The 22,805-nt window shown below is 39.2% G+C and overlaps 1 protein-coding gene across 1 annotated transcript in view; it reads right to left on the bottom strand.

Annotated features, from left to right (window-relative positions):
* Positions 1 to 5,383: 5,383 nt before the first annotated feature.
* Gars1 (glycyl-tRNA synthetase 1) overlaps positions 5,384 to 22,805 on the bottom strand; it is a 47,339-nt gene continuing 29,917 nt past the window's right edge. Inside the window, 9 exon segments of the mRNA XM_047562565.1 lie at positions 5,384 to 5,678; positions 7,147 to 7,337; positions 7,985 to 8,078; positions 10,702 to 10,811; positions 12,658 to 12,743; positions 15,416 to 15,561; positions 16,973 to 17,080; positions 19,252 to 19,416; positions 20,591 to 20,753. Of these exon segments, the coding sequence (XP_047418521.1) occupies positions 5,553 to 5,678; positions 7,147 to 7,337; positions 7,985 to 8,078; positions 10,702 to 10,811; positions 12,658 to 12,743; positions 15,416 to 15,561; positions 16,973 to 17,080; positions 19,252 to 19,416; positions 20,591 to 20,753 (1,189 nt within the window). The 3' untranslated portion in view covers positions 5,384 to 5,552.

Genomic DNA, 22,805 nt, shown 5'->3' with positions numbered 1-22,805 from the left:
AAAAGCTTCTTCTCAGCAAAAGAAACAATCATATGAAGAGAGAGCCCACAGATTGGTAGAAAATCTGTACCACATGCACCTCAGATAAAGGATTAATCTCTAGGATATACAAAGAACTCAAAAAATTAACACCAAAAAAACAAATAATGCAATCAATAAACAGGCTAAGGAACTGAACAGACACTTCACAGAAGATATATAATCAATCAACAAATCAACATCTCTAGCCATTAGAGAAATGCAAATAAAAACTACTTTAAGATTTCATCTCACTTCAATCAGAATGACAATTATGAAGAAGACAAGCAACAATAAATATTGGTGAGGATGTGGGAAAAAAGGTACACTCATACATTGCTGGTGGGACTGCAAATTGGTGCAACCGTTATGGAAAGCAGTACGGAGATTCCTCAGAAAACCTGGAATGGAACCACCATTTGACCCAGTTATCCCACTCCTCAGTTTATACCCAAAGGACTTAAAATCAGCCTATTACAGTGATGCAGCCACATCAATGTTTATAGCAGCTCAATTCACAATAGTTAAACTATAGAACCAACCTAGGTACCTTCAACAGATGAATAAAGAAAATGTGGCAAATATATATGATAGATTACTCAACTTTAAGAATAAAATTAAGGTATTAGCTGATAAATGGGTGGAGTTAGAGAATATCATGCTAAGTGAAATAAGCCAACCCCCAAAACCCAAAGCCCAACTATTTTCTCTGATACGCGGATGCTAACTCACAATGGGGGTTGGGCTGGGGAAGAATAGTTACTTTCCATTAGGTAGAGGGGAGTGAAGGAGAAGGGGTATGGGGAAGGATAGTAGAGTGAAACAGACATTATTACCTCAAGTACATGTATGACTGCATGACTGATGTGATCCTACAACATGCATAATCAGAAAAATGAGATTATACTCCATTTATGTATGATTTATCAAAATGTATAAATGCATTCTACTGTCATGTACAACTAATTAGAACAAATGTAAAAAAAATTTTTAAAAGGGGGCACCACTACACTAAGTGTGAGAACCTACCTTGGAATCTAACCACTCAGTGGTGGCAGGTCTTTTGCTACGTAGGGAACTGGATTTTAACCAAGGGTTGGGTTGTGTATGCACAGGAGTATGTGGTGGATGGGGGGGGATCATTTGCAATTTGATCAATTTTAACATTAAAATACAGAGTGGGGGGGACTTCCCTTCAGGAGAAATCTCATTCATTAAGTCACTGAAACATTTTCAGAGCCCTTTCCACTGAGGTGAGGCATCCCCTGGGCATTTAGGATGCCGCTGTGAACAAAATACACCCAGATCTCTATCCTCACTGAACTTACATCCTTAAAACCAAGATGAAGATATCACATGTGCTATGAAGTGTTAGGTGCTAGAGAAGAAAAGAAAGGAGATAAGCAGCACACATGTCCCTGTGTGCATGCAGGGAGGACACAGATGGAGCTGCCGGCCTGGATGCGGCAGGGGAGGGGTGCTGCAGACAGGACAGGCCTGTGGATGGCGTCGTCATTTGCAAGCTTGCTTCAGAATTCCTTTCCAGAAAATGGCAAGTCTGGGCTCAGTTTTTCTTTTCTTAATGTTTTAAATCTTTTGAGTGTTCTTCCCTTACCCATGATTTCATTCTACTTAATCTGTCAATTAACTCACACTCAGATGCAGAACAGTGAGTTTTGATGAGCCAAAAAACATTTCAATTAGTCTAAATTGTTTTAGTTAACATAACTGCTTTTGCACTAATTACTGGTGGTTGAGTTAAAGACCTAACAAATGCAGGCATCGGCTGAGGCAACTCTACACCAGCTCCCTTCTGCATTAGGTCCTGGGTGGTAGAAAAGAAGGGCAGAGCACTTGGATTCCCAAAGAGCAGGGTTCCTCTTCCTGGTCTAACACTCAGGCACAGAGAGTGAAGAGTAGCCATCCCAGCTGGACCCAGGAAGAGGCTGGCTTTATGTCTCTGCTCTTCAGCCCAACAACCCCCATCCAGCAAGAGCATGACTCCACAACAGTCAGGGAAACTGAAATCCCACTGCTTACCCCTCCCCATCTGCTTTACTGTCTCACTGGATACAAGGTTCTCATAAATTTGCAGTCTCAAAGATCTCTACCAGGAGAGCAATAGTTCCAGAATTTCCCACGGCAAGAAAGTATTTTAGTGCAATAGTAGTAGTTAGTGGTGGCTCTCCTAAAGAACTTAAAAAATAAGATGCTCAAGACCCATCCAGAGAGACACAATACATTGGGTAAAAATAGAGCCCAAGCACAGGTAACTTTTAAACCTCAGGTGATTTTTTTGTTTTGTTTTGGTACAAGGGATAGAACCCAGGGGCACTTAACCACTGAACCACATCCCCAGCCCTTCTTTTATATTTTTTTATTTTGAGAAAGGATCTCACTAAATTGCTAAGGCTGGCTTTGAACTTGTGGTCCTCGTGCCTCAGCCTCCCAAGCTGCTGAGAGGGATTACAGAAGCTCAAGTGAGTCTAACACACAGCCAGGTTGAATAAACAGACCTAACTAACATCTTTTACTGAGACAACAGGTTTAAAAAGGTGTGTCTTTAACATTCAAGGAAGATAAACTATCCAGCTGAGAGGACCATGACACTAGCTCAGAAAGGGACTCTCAGGGAGGAAGGTGAGGCCACAGGCCACCCCTGGCAAAGCTCTCAAATCACATCCAAAGTTCTGGAGAAAATATTAATTCCACCCACATAGTCTTAACATGATTACCACTTACGGGCAGCCCAATAACCAAGACTTATTGAACAGGCAACAAGAGGTGAATTTTGAGGCGCAGCAATATCATTCATGCATTCACTTACTGAATCAACTAAATCTCATTTTAGTATTGGCCACATGCCAAGAACACCTGCCTCACACATAGACTAACAGCAACAATGCTGGAGTGAGGCTATGCGGCATGACCAGGCTCAAAGCTTCCTTCCTCGCCAAGCCAGACACAGCAAGTCTTCTCTCAGCTCACTCCAGTGCAGCTATATGCATATCCAAACATAATTCAATTTATCACCTGGTCCTCTGAAGACTCCACAAGACCACCATTACTCTGACCCAGAGGTTATGCTAGTAAGAGGAGAGTAAGTAAGGGTCTAGATGAATCTATCTCAACTGACTTATTAAATAACTTGGCAAGTTTTTATCACCAAGTACTTGGAACACTTGCTATCTGTAGTACCATTTCATGAAATGAGAGAGATCATTTCTATATGACTTGGTGATGAGTTCCTTTTCTGGAATATCCATCTATATTCAGCACTTTGCTGTTTGAGCTGTTAAGCAATATTAAAGTGCTAGACCCCTGCAGAACCCAGGCACACATACTCCTCTCTAGACTAACTGCACATTAAATTTGACTTAACATCTTGAAGTCCAGCTAAGTCTTAAGGAACCTAGCTACTCTATTCTTCCATACATTCCACAGAAACTAATTAGGATTGGAGTCTTCCCCATCACTTTTTTTGGGGGGGAGTAAGAAAAAGGAGTAAATTCCAAGGGACAATGCTATTTACCTAGCTGTGTTCAACCTGCCCACAGTTTGATACATACAAACACAAAAATAATTTTAAAAGGTCTCAGAGCATCAAACCTGTGCTTGGTGAAGACCTTAGGCTTGAGCAGAAGTGTGTGTGTGTGTGTGTGTGTGTGTGCGCGCGTTCTTGTGTGTAAATAGCTTCTTCATCTAGAACATAAGAACACAGCTCTTCACCCATCTATGTTTAAAATCAGGCACACAGTTACGGCACAGACATAACCAGAAAGCCCTTCTACTGGCCCATGGTCCCCACTGAGTAACAGAAATCTCCTTGGAGACAGGCGTTCTCCTGGGAGGAATCAAGCACCGCCCCCTGGAGGAGGTGGAGAGCCAGGTGGGCCTGCAGGTCTAACAGCCAGCCTCTACCTCGTGACAGCTGTGTTTGCCAATGAGAAGTGAAGAGAGCTTTGGATCCAATCCCTTTATGATCCAAGGTAGGTAATTCCACTGTTTGATATATCTTCCCCATTAATGAGCTCATAACAATCTGCGGTGATTGTTTCATTATGGAGGCACTTACTGTAAAAAGAAGAAAATAAATGGGAAGACGCAAAGTCAGCCCCACCCCCATGTGAGAACACGGGACTATGTGCCCCATAATGAGCTCTATTGTAGGAAATGTGAGGTGAGAAGTAACCCTGGAAAATGAAAACTCAGTTTATATTATGAATGTTTACAAAAGCACCAGACGGATGAAGAGTAAGTTTCTTCCCAGGGAGGTTTGTTGAAGACCCTGGGAACTGGGGTGTAGCTCAGTGGTGGAGCACTTGCCTAGCTAAGGCCTGGGTTAGAGCCCCAGTGCTGCAGAAGTAAAGACATCCACAGACTCTTCTGAACCCACTGTGAGCAGCGCCGTGGCAGGCATCCCCAGAGAGAGAATCCTGTTCTTCCTTTGTATCTAAGAAATCACAGCTCTGACTGCTCTTTATACCCAAGACAAAGAAAGGCCTTCCAGAGGCCACCACTCCCGTCCCAGCACTGTGTGGCAGGAAGTTAGGATACTAGTTAGCAGACAAGGTCCTCACTGCAAACACGGAGCTGCTCAAATGTGCACATCCTTCAATTTTTTCCTTACAAATAAACATGCCTTCTGAATGTTCTATACAAAAATATAATAATAGTAAGATGTCTTAAAGACTAAGTCAAAAACTACCAGAATCAAGATGCAATGATGGATGAGAAGAGCTAAGTTGGACAAGACAGATGGCGCTCCTCCAGCATCAGGTGCCCAGCGGTTTCTAGGACTACAGTGAAGCCAAGAATGAAGCACACCTCAAAATAGGGGGCGCTTCTGGCAACTCACCACCTCCTGTGGACCACACATAAGGGTCAGTGGCCCTAACCCCAATGCCAGCATGCCACAGCCTCCCATCCACGGCCCCTGCTGCCCAGCCCCACTTCAGCCCTTTCCCGAAGCCACTCCTAGCACAATGCATCACCTTCTCGGAAAAAGAAAAAATGGAAAAGGCCAATCCATAAACACAAAAAGTAGATTAGCAGTTCCTCAGAGCTGAGGCTGGAATGGAAATGAGAGTAAATGGGCAGTGGATTTTTTTTGGAGCGGTGGCAATGTTCTAAAATTGGATTGAAGCGGCAGTTGCACAACTCTGCAAAACTACAAAATATCAGTGAATTATACTTAGTACAGGCTAATTCTATGACATGCAAATTATACCTCAATAAATTATGCTGTTGATTTTTAAAGTATATTCGTGTGTCTAACATTAAGCCACAAACAGCAAGTCTAACCAAAGGTGGGAGAAGCAGCTTTTTTGAAAAAGTGGGAACACATACAAACGGGTTATAAACTGTTCAGAATTCCTTCAACTTTAATTGTGGGGGTAAAATCAGGCAGTCACTGAGGATACAATACAGTTCCTGGGAGCAATCACAATGCTGCTGTTTTGGTAACGTGGACATGATAAGAATTATTTTATCTTTTTATTTAGAGCAAGCTGTCAAAGTCACCAAAAATTTTCTCATTCCTCAATTGTCTCTTTTTTGCCAGTCTCTTGTCCTTCAAAGAGAGGATACCTGGCCTCCACATCAACCCACGTGATGCTGCCATTGGCCAGATCACGGACGACACTGGGCAGTTCAGAGACCTGGGGGAGAAGGAAAAAGAAGTCAAGTAGCCACCAACTTGTTTACATTTTCAAAAGGAGGGTCCACCCTGAACTCAGGAGATGGTACACAGTATGGAGCTGAAACAACGTGGACTATAATGTCAAGGTCCCTTTAAAAGCTCGGTCTTGAGAATGTTTCCTATCATCCCGAGGACTTTATTTATTATACTCATTCCCCTTCCAGTCCTGGATTCATGTTCTTCCTCAGGCTCACAAAGCCTAACAGCTCCCCCAAATAACTCAATCCTGCCACAAGGCCTTTCCTTGCTTTTCCTTGCTGTTTTGTTTAGAAGCTTCTTCACCTGAAATTACTTCATATGCATGTCTGAGGCTCTGTGTTCAATCCCCAGCACCGTAAAAAAAAAAAAAAAGAAAGAAAGAAAAATTTCACGTGTGTTAAAATTCTAAGAGCAGTTAATACCTTCTTAACTCTTGATTGAGAAGAGTCAATCAAGTAGCATGTATGAAGGGAGTCAGGCGACCCTGCTGATCCTCAGCCGTAAGTAAACACTGGCTGCCACACAGCCATGGTCCTCAGGGCTTGAGTGGCATCAGAATCACATACGGGGCTTGTTAACACCTCTGCCTTCTCCTCTCTCTCTCCAACCTCCAGTTTCTGATTTAATAGGTTGGGGGTAGAGATCCTGCCGATCTAATGCATACCCAGGTGATGCTGAGGTTGCTGGTACAAGGACCACTCTCTGAAAACCACAGATAGGAATGCGGGTGCATAGTAGCCAGATCTGGTTGTTTGCAAAAAGACAAGCTAGAAATCCACGACTTAGGAAGTAGTCCATAAACTCCTTTGGAAAAAAAAACCAGTCCTATACTTCTGTTTTTCCTTATCTAACTCTCTGTATAAAGCTGAGCACATAAAAAGCACTCTAGATAAAAATCTGTTCCAAGTTAGCCAGGCAGTTGTCAATTAAAGTGGCCACTTTGTCCTTTCCCTTACCATGTTCCTTCCCCTTCTGTATTTGTCCCATTCCATGATTCCCTTCCTATTAACTAAAATTATGAAAACATTACTCACTGTTTTGGATGGATTAACACAGAAAAGCTTATAGAGACACATGTACACATTTCTACAGAAATATAAAGATAAAAATGTCTAAGCCCCCAGAAGCCTGCTAATAAAACTATGGCAACAGCTTCTTGGGATCACATTTTCTCACCCAATAAACAAACAACTATAAAAGCAAACGGTTGGAGAATGAGCCCAGAGCAATCTAAATAGCTATAAAATATTACAGAGGTGCTAATGGATACTTTCATAATTAAGCCAAACAGATTTGGGGATCTGGGTTTTGTTTGATACAAGCCCATCACTAAAATTTCAAAGAAAAAAAAAAGGAAAGGGAGCATAAATACATCAAAATCCAACTCAAACCAGTAGGAAGTGGTGTGCAAGTCTAAGACTAAAACTGCCAAAAAGAAGACCAATTACCTCTGCTCTTATTTGCCTCATGGAGTCTCGGTCCCTCAGAGTTGCAGTGTGAGGGGTCTTATTCACTGTATCAAAGTCGATGGTGATGCCAAAAGCCACCCCAATCTCATCAGTCCTGGCATAGCGCCTCCCAATTGACCCAGAGGAATCATCGACTTTGTGAGACACACCATTCCTGGTCAGAGCTTCCGCTGTCCAAAATAAATAAAATATATTATAAATAAAATGAAGGAGTAAGTCCCAACATCATCTGAATGCTGTCTTACAAGTTCAGAAAACTTGTAAAAGGGATCAAGATAAGAGAAACAAATTCCACTTGTAAGAGAAAGAAAAATCCAAGATCAATAAACCCCTTGCTGGAGTCCAAGTGTCTCCTCCCATCTGCATCTGACAGCAGTGGGGTAAGCACTGGACAAGGCACCAGGCCGAAGGCAGGTCCTGACTCCACCACCTACACTTACATGGCCCTGAGCAGTTCGAGATTATTCCCACCTCCCTACTCTGAAATACGTGGGTAGCACCAGATGATGCCTGGATCCTGTTCAATGCCATGGACTCAGTGGCTGCAGATAAACTGGAATTGCTACTCTTCACTCAGATTGCCCTGATGAAGAGAGCAGAAGGGCTACATAAGAAGCTACTAGTCCTACTGTGACTCACTGAATACTAGAATAAAACATCTTGAAAAGCACACTCTGTTAGAAATAGGAGCAGAGGCTAAATCACTTAGATTTATGCTTACTCAATCTATACTTTTATTGAAACAAATGATATATTTCCTAAAATCTAGTCTACTTGTTGGTGTTCCCATGGAGATTACCCAATTGGATTCACTTACATAATTCCTTGACAAATGGCATGAACTCCTGGTTTTGGCTCAGTGGAAGGACGGAACATTTGAATGGAGCAACCACAGCGGGGAAACTGAAGAACTGTAAGGTTTAAAAAAAAATAAATCCAAACATGTTAGTTTATAAATATCTAAATGTCAATGTCCTAAACCACAAGTGGGTATCCAAGCATAATTTCACTATCAAAATGCCAGAAAACATAGTATGAAAAGCAGTATTATAAAGAGAAACAACAGGAGAACCAGAATCAGAAAAATTCAGTTTTAGCTCTCAATTTGGGCAATCTTGGTAAATTCTCTCTGAACCTTAGTTTATTCACCTAAAAAGCAGATCTCTACCATCTACTCTGCTTAATTCATAAGACTATTACATACACTGCACTGGTGCAGTAGCACACACCTGTGATCCCGGCAATTCAGGAAGCGAGGCAGGAGGCTTGCAAAGTTCAAGCCCAGTCAAGGCAAATAAGCAAGACTGTCTCAAAAAATTTAAAAGGTCTAGGGATGCAGGTCAGTGTTGGAGTGCCCCTGGGTTCGGTCCCCAGAACCACAAAAAAAAGAATGACACAGATTCCAGTTTAGCGCCCACTCAAAGCTTAACTAAACCTTAATGCCAAGCAATGGCCAATATTCCACTGTAAGTGAACTCTGAGCTCCAGTAACAAGGCTGCCTACATCACAGAATTCTCTCCCCTCCTCCATCCTGTGATAATTCTATTTAATTTGAGAAGGGCTGACTTTATAGGAAATAATTTCTTGAATTTCACTAGCAATGTTTTAATACCAAATTTATAGACAGATTATGAGACTAGGTGCTAATAATTTAGAAACATTTTTTGGCTTCTCACAGACTAATCAAATTTCTCTTCATTGGAATATGGAACTCTATGCAATTCATAAAACACCATGACTAATTTATGCCTATTTAGCCTTTACAAAGTGTCTTTTAAAGCTCTAGTTATATCAATATTGTTAGATTCAAAGGAAAATCTAAAAGATATTTTAAAAAATCCTTTTTATTAGAAAAGTAAACAGGAAAAGCATGAAGCAAACTTGACATCTAAAAAAGAATACCTCAGTCACATATCATCATTCCTCAAAAAGGACCAAAGCATACACTCGCATGGCTGCTGCCTGGCCCAGGTTCTTACTATCTGCTGAATGAATGAGGAACTGTTCCTTCATGTCAGGAAATGAAGATGCAACTTCAGGGCAGAGATAAAAAGAGCAGCTTTACTAGCTACATATTACTATGTGGGCCAGACCTTTTTAAAACACTGGCGCCTAGAGCTCACCAGTTCGTCCTTCAAGGTTAAATGCCCTAGAAAGAACCAGAGTTGAGGTTCAACATTACATACACACTCAGCTTTAGAATGGTCAAGCAAATGACACTACTTCTTTCAAATGATTTGATACATTTACCTTCTCCTTTCTACCCACTCTTCTGAGTGGTTTTCCTAGAAATCTCTCCCTAGAAATTAAAGAAATAAAATTTCTGCAGACAGAGCAAAGGTGAGAAAAATGAGGTAAGGCAGAATGAGAAGACAGTGAAATGCATGGGGCCATGACTCAAAAGCATCAGAGCCAAAAGGAAACTTGTGGGAACTGACAAAGACTACTCATGAACATCTATCTCTAGTTTGAACACCAGGAGATCTATCCCCCAGATATTGCCTGATTTATGGCTTGTCAGATCCATACAGTGGAAGGAACTGTATGTGATTCTTATTTAACAACACAAAAACCCACAGATGCCTGGATCTCAGACCTAGAAAATCAATATCTCAGGAATAGAACCTAGGAATTTACATCTTTACCCCCAAAAGTATGCCAATTTTAAGCAGTCTGAAAGTGAGGGAGATGGAGAAGGGCTTAGGCAGCCAGGGCAAGATGGCGAGTGAGGACATGAAGGGCAGGGCCAGATCGAAGAGGCATGGAGAGGGTCTTCTGATGAGGTCAACTTCCTGCTCATGGACACAAAGCAGGGACACAATCAGATAGACACTTCCATACTCATGCACTTCCAAGAGAAAAACAAAAATACATGTGTGGACAGAGGGGACACCAATCAACAGTGAGGAGTGCATGCACAGGGGAGGAGATCAAGGAAGGAGGAAATTCCAGAGATCATAAAAAGAACGAACAAAACTCCCTCACCAGATTCCCTGCTCCAGGGCTCCTTCTCTTTGGAGAAGTCTATCTGTATCTCTGTCACCTTTATAATAAACCTACTTCTTGCTTGCTGTGTGTCCAGTTCTACAATTCTTTGCTGAATGGAGACAATAAACCCAACACCCCTAGATGGTAACAAAAGGGTTCCCTTGAATGCTTTACAAGTATATAGACACAGTTTGGTGATCTGGTCAAATTCTATGAGATTTCTCATCCTTCCCTTTTCTGAAGATGAGTATATCCAGAAAGTACCATTCCCTTCACCAATGCAATATAGTTACCCTGTTTGTTCGTAGAATTAGGAGAACCAAGCAACTAAAACAATGGCTTCCAGCATACACACATGCTAAAACTCAGATAAGACAACACGAAAGTACTTTGTTTTGTAAATAATTAAGCAAAGGTGAGAGTACACATCACTCGCACATGACAGTAAATAATAACTAACAGATCATTGCTGTCTTACTGATGTATTCCAGTAATTTTGCTTTCTGACACTCTAAGGGAAGAGCACACCATACAGAACAGCTTACCGTTCTCTGCTCATCTCCCTCTCGTACATGGAAGGTGTGTTCTAATACAGTGTACATGATCCTGCCCAGGCCAAAGGAGGGCTCGATTACACTTGGAACAACTTCTTCCACTGTCCAAGAGAAATTCAATGACATTCTCTCAAATACTTCATGCATTTCAGATTCTCTCTAAACAAATTTTAGCACTATAAAGATCTCTACTCTAGATGGATTTTGATCTCTGTACATCATGGCAAAGAATCAGAACATTCATAAAAGCTATTTGTCATCAGGCACAGTGGCATACACCTGTAAACCCAGCTGGCTCAGGAGACTGAGGTAGGAGAATCACAAGCTTGAGGACAGCTTTGGCAAGCGAGGACCCTGCTCAAAAAAATTAAAAGGGCTGGGGATGTAATACAGAGGTAGAGTGCCCTTGGGTTCTATCCTCAGAACCATAATTTTTTTTAAAAAGTGCTATTTCCAGGTAGGAAGCTTGTCACCTTGAAGAAAAGAAAAAAAAAGGTGAAGTAAAAGAAATTTGCACAAAATTTAATTCTTTGTTCATATAGCATAAAAATGAAATTTGAGTCACAGGAGCATTCCTTCCCCAGTTAATAAGTTTCAAATGACAGCAGCTATACTCTGGCTCTTCTGTCTGCCTGGCCTCTCCAGAAAGCATCAAAAACCAAGAGTGTTCAATAATATTTTGACAGAATTAAAAATCCATCACCATATCTGACAAAATTAATAAAAACAATTATTACATGAAACGAGTATAGTAGGCCTGTCTTTGACTTTTTAAGCTTGTTTTCTTGGTGGGAACTCATTCAGAGCCAAGTTACTGGCATTACATCTCCAAGGTTCTCCATCAGGAGGCCCTGAAGGCAGAGCCTGCTCAGGGAGCAGCATTCCATGGAACACCTTCTACAGGGATGAGACACCCCTGTGGAACACCTAGGAGATGAATTAATAATTACTACTATTTGAAAAGAAAGTATCGAGTACCATGCAGGTTTTAAGTTAACTATGACCTAAAAACCTAGGAGAATTTGTTTTATAGGTAATAAATAGGATCAAAAAGTCATGGGTTCTAAACAGAGGAATTTCTTCTTTTTTGGGAGACATAGGGGGAGATGGGGGATTGAACTCAGGGGCACTCAACCCCAGAGCCTCTTCCTGCCCGAGCTGTTGGGATTACAGGCGTGCGCCACTGTGCCTTGCTACGATTTTCTTTTGTCTATATAATCAGGGTATCCTTCTGCCCACTGTTCCACGGCAGCCTAGTGATGAACCACATCTCTGAAACAGCTGCCAGGATGGTGGCTAAAGCCACAAGGCACAAGGGGTCCCTGTTTCTTCCTGTACCTGCTTACTCAGGCCTGGCAACAAGGCAGGCCATGAACACAAGGAAAGGCAGGCCTGCTCTCTCCAGTGCAGCTGTTTCTCAAACACTCAAAAAACCACCTACATCCTTCACACGTACTCCAAAATACTCACTGCTCAATTCACAGAATTTGTTCTTAAAAACAAACAAACAAAATAAAATATCCTTAACTTTTAAAAAAGCATGAGAGATCACTTGCCTAAAGGACCTTTTGTTATTTTGCATAAAGAAGACCATGGGAGTAAGAGATGTGAGTTCCCTCTTATTCTTAAAAAAAAAAAAAAAAAAAAAAAGGAATTATCCTTAAAATGAGTCCCCACTCTGCAAAAGAAACTTAACCAAAAAATTCTTCATAAGAACCTCAGGCCACAGGAAGTACAAAGGTAGTATTATAAATTATTTTTCAATGCCAGTACAATTATGTTTAAAAAAAAAAAAAAAAAAAAAAGGTCTTAAACAAAGTCACCAAATTATGGTTGTAGTTAATGCCACAATTTTTCTCTTCAAAATTTCTATAAAATTGTCATATGACTTTTTTTTAAAAGAATTCAGGAGTAGTATTTGTTTTTTTATTGTTTTCATAAATTTACCATGTAGTGTTTTCTGGAATCTCTTCACACTGACCATGTCTTTTGTTAACTGAAATGTTTTCCCTTCAGTTTCAATAGTGAATTCCCTATAAAAAACAACAACAACACATTATGTATTAGTTAAAATATGCAACCTCTTTGCATGTCTTTAAATTTAAAGTTTTTCAGACTGCTAAATTGTTTTCATTTCAAGTACAAAGGAGTCTAGTCAACTCTCCAGAAATCCAAATTATTTCATAAGGAATACCAAATTTTGTATTATCCCAACATCAACACCAAATTGGATTCTGAGGAAATGCTAAAAAATATGACTAACTTTAAAAATTCCACAAGTGACTTAATGACAAATTCCCCTGGTCTTGAGATCAAGGCTAAATACAAAACAGTTTCGTAAAAGATTCAATTTTAGAATAATAGACTTGTCAGAAATGTGCCTGCCTGCTAGTAAAATGACCAATGTTCTCATTACTGTTCCAAGGAATGTTAAAAATGAACCAGCTTGTCCTCTTACAGAAATATTCTTAAAACTGCCACTCCATTTCCAAAATAAACTGACCATGAAGATCAGCTTAAAAGTAACTTAACAATTGTTTCATATGTCAATAAAAAATATTATTTCCCCTAAAAAAATCACTGCCTGCCATGTGTTCATGTCCTTGGATATGCCCATTCAGTTTCAGGATACAAGAGGAATTCATCTTTATAAAGCACCTCAAGCAATACCTGTACTTCAGCTTCTAAGGTATTCTTTCACTCTACTATAATCCATTTGGATTTCTCTGGTCTCCCAGCAGTTGAGTGCTAAGAAAGAGCGCCCTCGTGTGGTTGTCTTGAAGCTGTGTAGTTGGCGCACACAACTGCATTTTGCTGATTTCTACCAAAGATAATCTCATGTGTTTCAGGGATTTCTTCTGGTTTTATTAGTCTGTCTAAAGTTTGTGAATGCATGAACTAAAGGCTCCACTGCAGACATGGTCCTAGGTATTCTGTCTGTACAGTGTACACGTAGAGTGGATAACAGTTATAAAAGAGCAGCCATTTGCAAAGAGATAGTCATTATTGAGAATTAATAAAAGCAAACTGTCTTGTTGTGGATGATATCTAAGTAGTGTTATATCTATGTCCCTATGGGTTTGACTATGCTGTAGTATAAACAGATGCTAATTCTAGAAGAACAAAAATGTTTAAACATCTTCCTACTGAAATGTATAATGATATCTTCAACTTGCAAATGCTCATCTTCCACCAAGACCCCAAAGGTTCCCTTGAGTCTCTCTCCCATCTGTCCTCCCAACTTCCCACCAACCACTAATCTGCATTCCATCACTTTAAACTGGATTTGTCTTTCCTGGAGTTTCACATACTATCTTTTGTGAAAGGATTCTTCCACTTAGCCAAATGTCTATGAGAGGGGTTTGCAAATCTTTTCTGTAAAAGGTCTGGTATGAAATAGTTCAGGATTTGCAGCCACTTGTGATCTCTTGTGTTTTCTAATTTGGGGCTTTTGTTTGTTTCAATTTGATCTGTTTTGGTTTTGGTATTATTTTTTTAAAAAACCCTTTGAAAATGCAAAAGCCATTCTTAATTGGAGGGCTGTACAATAAAAACAGTATGATGATATTTAAAGTCATTTTGAAGAATGTGTATTTATGAGTGACTACAAATGTTTCTGCTACCATACCATCTAATTATTTATTTATTTATTTATTTTTTGGTATTGGAGACTGAACCCAGGAGTGCTTAACTACCGAGCCGTACCCCTAGTCCTTTTTATTTTTGAGACAGGGTCTTGCTAAGTTGCTGAGGCTGGCCTCAAATCTGTGATCATCCTGCCTCAGTCTCCCCAGTTGCTGCGATTACAGGTGAGCACCACCATGTCTGGCTTCATCCGATATTTTTTCTACAAAATCCATCTCTCTGTGACTCCCAATTTCACATGTTAACTGCCTAATACTGTCCCACAGGATTTTTTTCAGTCTCTTATTTTCTATACTTTATTCTGAATAGTTTCTGTTGCTATGCCTTTAAGTTCCATGATTCTTCTTATACAATGTTTAATCTACTGTTAATTCTATCCAGTGAAATTTTCATTTGAGATTTTACCTGTTGGTGCTCCATTTGGTTCTTTTTAATATATATTTACACTTCTCATTTAATAAGTTCATGTTTCCCTTTATGTCCTTGATATCATGAAATATATTTATAATAACTATTTTTAAATCCTTATGTATTTATTATAGCATGTTTGTTATTTCTGCATGTTTTAACTGATTTTTTTTTCCTCATTAAATCATGTTTTCCTGCTTTCTCTGGTATGTAATGACTTTTTTTATTATTTGCCAGACAGTGGAAATTTTACATTGTTTAGTGCTATATTTTGCTGTATTCCTTAAGACTCTTTGCTACTGTTTTTATTTTTATGCTTAAAACAATTCACAGAAAGAACTCCAACTCTCCAAAAACAGAACAGTGCCTTTTGAGATATGAGATATAGCTTCTACTCCTTCCTTAGAAACTACTTTAGACAAGTCTCCTTCTCTGAGAAGTCTTTAGAAAAGAAAAAGATCTTTATCATCCATTTCAAATCATTTCCAGGCCATAATGTCAAAATCCTAGCAAAGGCAGTTCTTTAAATGTAGCCACAAGTAGCACTTACCTGCAAAAAATTTTACAAAACTAACATCACCCTAACTTTCAAAACCAAGCAGAGAGGACATATGACAGGAGTCCAGTGAAAAGTCAACACCTTGAATCTTACCCCTTCTCATTCAGTAGTGTCTCCATTTCTGTAATGTAACATTCATCACAGATGGCGAGGTACTCCATCACCAGCTTTGCATCTTTCTTATACGCTTTACCAACCGCTCCCTTATTGGGTTCAAACTGAACAACATTAACAGTTTTGTATGAAGTAGTCAAGGATCACAAAATACAACACTGCCTCAGTACTGTAGAAAATGATCTTGAAGTTGTCATTAACTTAAGCATTGCCAGTTCTCTAGTATCCCAGATCCTATGTATGCTGATTTTAAGTGCAAACCAAAACAATTAACCACAAAATCATTTCAACAAACTTCACTTAAAAATAAGTAAGCACCATTAATAGAGAATTTTTTCAGTTAAAGTGAGATAAAAGAGAGATTACCTAATTGGCAATATAACTCAATCCATAACATAAAAACTTCTGGTAACAATTTCTTCATTTCTAAAATGCCCACTACAACAAGATTTATTTCCTGTCACTGATCTACCCTAAGAAACCAGTTCACAGCCTCAGTGCCTGATAAATAAAACTTATAGCGAGGTACAGTGGCACACAACTGTAATTCCAGCAATTTGGGAAGTGAGGCAGGAGAATCACAAGTTCAAGACCAGACTCACAACGTCAGCAAGACCTTGTGTCAAAATAACAAAAAGGGTTGGGGATGTAGCTCAGAGGAAGAACACTACTGGGTTCAATCCCCAGTAAAAAAGAAAGACAAAAAGGAAGAAAGAAAGGAAAAAGAAAAGAAAACTTCTATTCTGCTAATTTACAGACCAAGTGAGCTATATTATTTTATTTACCATAAAATGGCAGTCATCTTTTCACAGAACAAGAATTCACCAGGTGCCTTCTATGTAGGGGTACATAGGTTTAGGTAGGGAAAAATGCACTTTGCAAACAGCTAAGAAAAATGGGTCAATACTCTGAAAGACCTTCAGAGTAGTTTTCTGAATGTGCTTCTTTTAATGGTCAAATACTGACTATACATATCAGACTAAAATAGAGAACAGGAAAGGAGTAATGAGGGAGATGAACTAATAGGTTTAAACAAGTATTAGTCACTTTTTCCTTGCTGTGACCAAAATGCCTGACATAAAACAATTTAAAGGAGAAGTTCATTTTGGCCTCAGTTTCAGAGGTTTCAGCCCATCATCCATGGGCTCCATAGCTCTGAGAGTACAAGGAAAGGGCCAGTGACAAAATACAGTCCCCAAGGGCATGACCTACTTCCACTAATCACGTCCCACCTGCCTAAAGTTTCTATGTCCTCCCAGTAGTTCATTAAAATTATTAGCCTATCAAATGGATTAACCCACTAATCAGGTTAGAGTCCCCAAGATCCAATCATTTCCTAAAAGTCCCTCCTCTGGATATGAAGGCTGCACTGCCTTCAACACACCCGTTTTTGGGGGACACTCCAGATCCAAACCATAATACTATCATAACTCCAAAACATCTCCAATCATCCACAGAATGAGGTACAGACTGGAACTTACACATCAGCAAGATGGCTGCATTTAAGCCTGCGAATGGAGTGACCAGAAAGGATATGGGTTCTTTTAGAGGTTTTTCAGCAACAAGAGGAACTTTGGTGGCTCGTGCATGACAGGAGAGGTCGTAACAGGAACGATCAGCACATCCAACAATCTCAATCCAGCCCTAAGACAACAGAATCGATAAAAAACACTCACTGCTTAAGTTGAGTTTGTTCACAAATGCATGCACACTATAAGTAACCTTTTCATATATTCAAGGATAATTTTAGAATCTCCAATTCAATTTTATAAATTTTTGAAATGGGAATAATTTCACAATTCAGAGCTAACACACCTAGAAAGTATAACTGACACTGTACCCAAAGTAGTCTTATTTTCCAGACAGATTTACGTTGCCCTATGTCAATGATGGGATAAACTAATATATTCTAGGAGTTAATTACGAAAATTAAATGTAAGCCTAGACAAAACACATAGAATTGGTTCAAATATGTAATCAGCATCAAAATGAGTCTGGCAGAAACCACTATTCCCTCTGGACAAAGTGCCTACTAGATTCACAAAGAATAATCTTTTCTCGTACAAAAGAAAAATAATTTTGTTTGCTTAATCTGAAAATAAAAAGAAATATCAGAAAAATCAAAAAAATTAAATGAATGATACCTATACTTCTACAATACTACATAAAATTTTGGCATATGTCAAGCAAGCTCGCCAAAAAAAAATTAAGTGATTAAAAAAAAAACCGAACTGATTATAGTATATTCTTTCCTAATTCCACAAAGGAAAAAGAATATATTAAAAACAACATCAATAACAGCCACTATAGAGATATGCATATCATTATGCACTTATGCATGCATGTATGTTTATAATGTATAGAAAAATCATCTAGAAGTCCGGGGCAGGCACATGCCTGAACCCCAGCTACTCGGGAGGCTGAGGCAGGAAGATTGCAAGTTACAGGTCAGCCTTGGCAACTTAGGGACCCTGCCTCAAAATAAAATAGAAAAGGTTGGGGATGTAGCTCAGAGGCAGAAACCCACTAGGTTCAATCCCTAGTACTGGAAAAAGGGAGGGAAGGAGGAAGGGAGGGAGGGAAGGAAGGAAGAAAGGAAGGAAAAAAAACCTAACTCAGACACACCAAGGCCTATGGGCCTATGGCATTTACGATTCTAAAAGGTTGCAAAACAACGAGATATGCAAGAGAAACCATACATGGACCACAAAACCCAAAATATTAACTACTTGATCCTTTATAGAAAACATATGCCAATCCCCAATATACAGAAGAGACATGAAGCACTTTTGGGGACAGGCATGCAATTTGCAAGTCTTCAAAATTATTTTTGTCTTGTAAAAAGAAATCACATTTTAACATGACTGATTTTTACTTTTAATTAGAAAAAAAGAGAATTCATTAAAAAAAAAAAAAAAGCAAGTTTAAAAATCAAAACCCACTGGGTGCAGTGGCTCATGCCTATAATTCCAGCAGTTCAGGAGGCTGAGGCAGGAGGATTGCAAGTTCTAAGCCAGCCTCAGCAAAAGCAAGACACTAAGTACCTCAGTGAGACCCTGTCTCTAAATTAAAAATAAATAAACAAAAAATTAAAACCCACAACCCTGGGCTAACCCACTGATCCTGGGCTAAAGCAGCCTCTCTCTAGATTGTCAGGAGAGAAGAACTCACCAACATCCAATAAGGGATGTGACAAAAGGTTCTCAGGGTCCTTGTTTTGGACATCAGCTTATTACCACTGCCAACAACACAGAAAGAATCTTCTATATTCAAATGCCTTCCATTCCTCAGTTTAGTACTCATGTTCATGTACAAAGTATGGGAGGGAACAGTGCAGAAGTAACCTAGAGATCTCTTCTCTGAATTTTTATTAAATACACAGAATGTGAGAAAAGGCAGTTCTTAAATGAGTCGAGAATCTATAAGTCTATTACCTCCAACTACTAAATAGCTCTCTACGCTTTCTTTACTCACCCTATCACCATTTCCAGCATTTGTTGGGACTCATGTCAGCAGGAGGCCACCCCATCTTAGCTCTACTCAGAGATGTCACCAATACACACCTGCACTGCCCCATCATCATCAACCCTTTCTATCTGTCTGAAGAAGCTATGTATGTCTCCAAACAGCTCCTCCTGTGACACGGAGCAGCCCGCTCCTTATAAGAAGACTACTTTCACTGTTCTGTTCAGGAAAAGATCTCTTTTTTTTTGTTTCATTATGACTTTGAAGTCCACAAAGGGCAACTGTGATATCAGATTTTTTAAGTTAACAATGTGGAAGCCACAGAGTAAAAACCATTCCATCCTACTTACATAGGACGTTTTAGATTCTGCATCCCAACAGTCACATGCATAATGGGCCATTTCATTCTCCATGTGCTGCCGGAAGCGAAGCTTATCTGGAGATACTCCAACCTTCGTGAGGTAGAGGTAGATGCGGCCAATGAAGTAGCCTAATACTGAGTTGTTAATGACACCCTGAATAAATAAGCAAGCATGGAGGCAGGAAAGGAAAAAAACACTATACATTAATACTTTTCAAGGCTGAAGTATATTTTCCAAGAAGTTATTCCAAACCTACTGAAGACATTTGAAACACATGTAAACTATTTTTTGTTGCATTCAGGACCATTTCAAATACCCAGAATGTGATCTTTGTTATTTTTAAAGAGGTTAATACCAAATTAACAAGGTGATATGGAATCAGTTCAAAATACACCCAAACTACATCTATCCAAATACTCAACTGAGGCAGCAAAATTTCAGCCCAATTCTACATAACCTCTAAATCTACAGTATAAAAATAATGTTCATAATGATCCTAACAAATAGAAAGATATTCCCTTCAGAATTAACAAAATTAATGACACATGTTAAAGGGATTTCAATGTACTCTTATCCACTGAAATCTGTGAACCCCATTCAGTACATGTAATCTTACAATTTTAATACTGGAAGAATCTTAGAAATCATCTAGCCCCATCTCCCACCACTCAGGGATTCTCTCAGCAAAAGGAGTGGCAAGTTATCACACAGACTCAACTTTAATATTTTCAGGGCCAGGAAGCTCACTGCTCCCAAGGCAATTTGCCCAGGTAGCAACTACTGTTATTTTCACTCCCTCTTATCTCCTGGCAAATTTAAAGAAATTCTGTTACATGCAAGGTCTTATCACCAACTGATAAGGGCAATGCAGAAAAGCTTAGAATCCAGCAGCCTTGCTTTCCTGAATCGAATTCTGTCTCCCCTGGAGTTATACAGATTGTTAAGTGGATCAGTGAGGCACGGTTTAAACAAAGCTCTATTTTCCAATCATTCTGCTAAACTTTTTGTGTGTCTGTTTAGCCCCACGACCCAGAAATTGGGATATTCAGGTAATTTTTCTCCCACTGCAATAATACTGTATAATGAATTCTGAATTAAAACAAATACTGTGTGGGGACATGGCTCAGTGGCTGAGCCTTGCCTAGCATGCACAGCACCCTGGATTTGACCCCCAGCACTGCAAACAAACAAAATAAAAAATAAAATTATTGTATAAAAATAAGACTGCTAAAATAAAAAAAATTTTATCAGGCAGCACACAAAGAACTGGGTAAGCTTTGCAAACCCTGAACCAACACAATCCAAACTGCGTTACTAGCCATCTTACCTGTTCAACAGCATCCCCCAGGCGCATTTTCCGAGCAGACTGTCCGCTGACCTGGGCTTTTGCTGAATACAAACAAAGGCAGAGGTCTGCTACATTCTGGAACTTGGGGTGGTCTTTCTCACTGGGATCTACAAAGTGCTCAATTTCTGCCATTGTGAATTCTCTGAAAACAAAAATATAAGGGATAAAATCTGCATGATTATTAACTAAAAAACAATAAGCAAGGCCCCTATTTTCAAATGCATTCTATACTGATAAAGGCCCCCAATTCTAGGAATAGCTTATCAAAAAAAGAAAATTGGTTTCTTAAGAGAAGGAACAAAGATATTTTGATTGGGTATGTCTAGGTTGTTGTGTTTGCTTGTTTGTTTTGGAGTATCCAGGGATCAAACCCAGGGACTCACACATGCTAGGCAAGTGCTTCATCACTGAGTTACATCCCCAGCCTGCTTATTTTTAAAAGCACTAAAAACTGGTCGACAGGTGTAGTTCAGTGATAGAGAACTGCTCAGCATTCACAAGGCCCTGGGTCCAATCCTTGGCTCTAAAAATAAAAGCAGTATTAATAATAAAATTAAACGTTTTAATTCACCATTTAAAAAAAAAACCATAAACTTCTCTCAAATAATGATTCCTACCATCTAACCACATCCAAAAAGATTATTACCTTTAACTGAAATCACTTTTTAAGTAGATTAATAAAAGATTTTAAATTTAGAACTGGCCATGGTGGTATGTTAATAATCTCAGTTATTCTGGAGACTGAGGCAAGAGGAGTTCAAGACTGAGGCCAGCCTGGGTTACTAAAGGAGACCCTGTCTTGTAATAAAAATAAAGACTTAGGGACGTAGGTTGGTGTTTAAGAGCTTGCCTAGTGTGCTAGGGGTCCAGGGTTTGATTCTTAATAACAGCCCCCCACACACAAATTTTAAAAAAACATAAGTATCTCTCTCTCTCACATACGCACATGTGCACAGACACATGAGCTATTGAATAGTGACATCCAAATAAAATGGTTTTCCTTAAAGCATGAGTAAGTCTTTATAAATATACCCTAAATGAAGCAACCAATATTTACTTTTCAAAGAATGGGAAATTAAAAGTGAACTGAAATGGTTCTTTACTTTTATAGCAGTTTGGTTTCTTCTTTATTCACTACTCTACACATGTAAATGATTGATAATGGCACCATGCAGATGGTCTCTTTAGAGTAAGAGCTTCTTAAATAAAGTGTTATTCAAGGCAAAGAACAGCAGACAAAAACTGAACAAGACAACATCAAGCTCACTGCATAATGATGAAATAAACATGCACACAGTAATGGTTTCTCAAAGAGATTTTTCTGAATGGCAATTTAGTAGCTATTACAGGGGGAGATGAGGTGTTGAGAGGTAATTTATGAGGCAAAATCAAACCACTCTTCTTTTAAAAACAACGAATCACATTTACTTGGTGTACTTTCAAGATTATTTCAGATGTTTTAGAAGCAATGCAAAATGCTTAAATGGGTCCTAAAAACTACAAGAAAAGCACTGCAAAAGGGCTTTATTTTTGAATTTTATTTTTCAATGGTACCCCTTATTTAGTCCTATAGCACCTATGTCTTAATCATCTTTGAACAACTACCAAACATCTATGCACAAAGCAACGTGAGAGATAAATGTGGTGTTTGTCCTCACAGTTTATAACTGGGCTGACAGGGAACTGCACATCCACAACGTGGGGCAGATAAATTAAAAGCTCTACTCAGAATCCCAAAAAAAGAAGTTGCAAAAATAGTGCTGTGAAAATGGCATATTTGGGACTTTTAGGATTTGTATCTAGGATTCCAGGTTTGGGAATGAATGCTTAAAAATAATTTTTTTTAATTTGTTCTTTTTACTTATACAAGACAGTAGAGTATATGTTGGCAGAATATACATACAAAGGATGTATATTTAGGATGCCACTCTTGAGGTCGTACATGATGTGGAGTTACCCTGGTCGTATATACAAACACAAGGCTAGGAAAGTTATGGCCAATTCATTCTACTGTCCTTCCTAGTCCCCTCCCCCTTCCTTCCCTTTGTCTAATCCAATGGATTTCTATTTGAATGCTTAATATTTGCCAAGAAAACAGATCTTGAGTATTCTTACCACAAAAACAAAGGTAACTATTCTTGTGAGAAGTATTCCAGTCTTCTGAGAGACTTTAATTAACCTTTCTGTGGTAATC

This window comes from Sciurus carolinensis, chromosome 8 (genome assembly GCF_902686445.1).
Source record: "Sciurus carolinensis chromosome 8, mSciCar1.2, whole genome shotgun sequence".
Lineage (NCBI taxonomy): Eukaryota > Metazoa > Chordata > Mammalia > Rodentia > Sciuridae > Sciurus > Sciurus carolinensis.
This window is presented reverse-complemented; position numbering and strand designations above follow the sequence as displayed.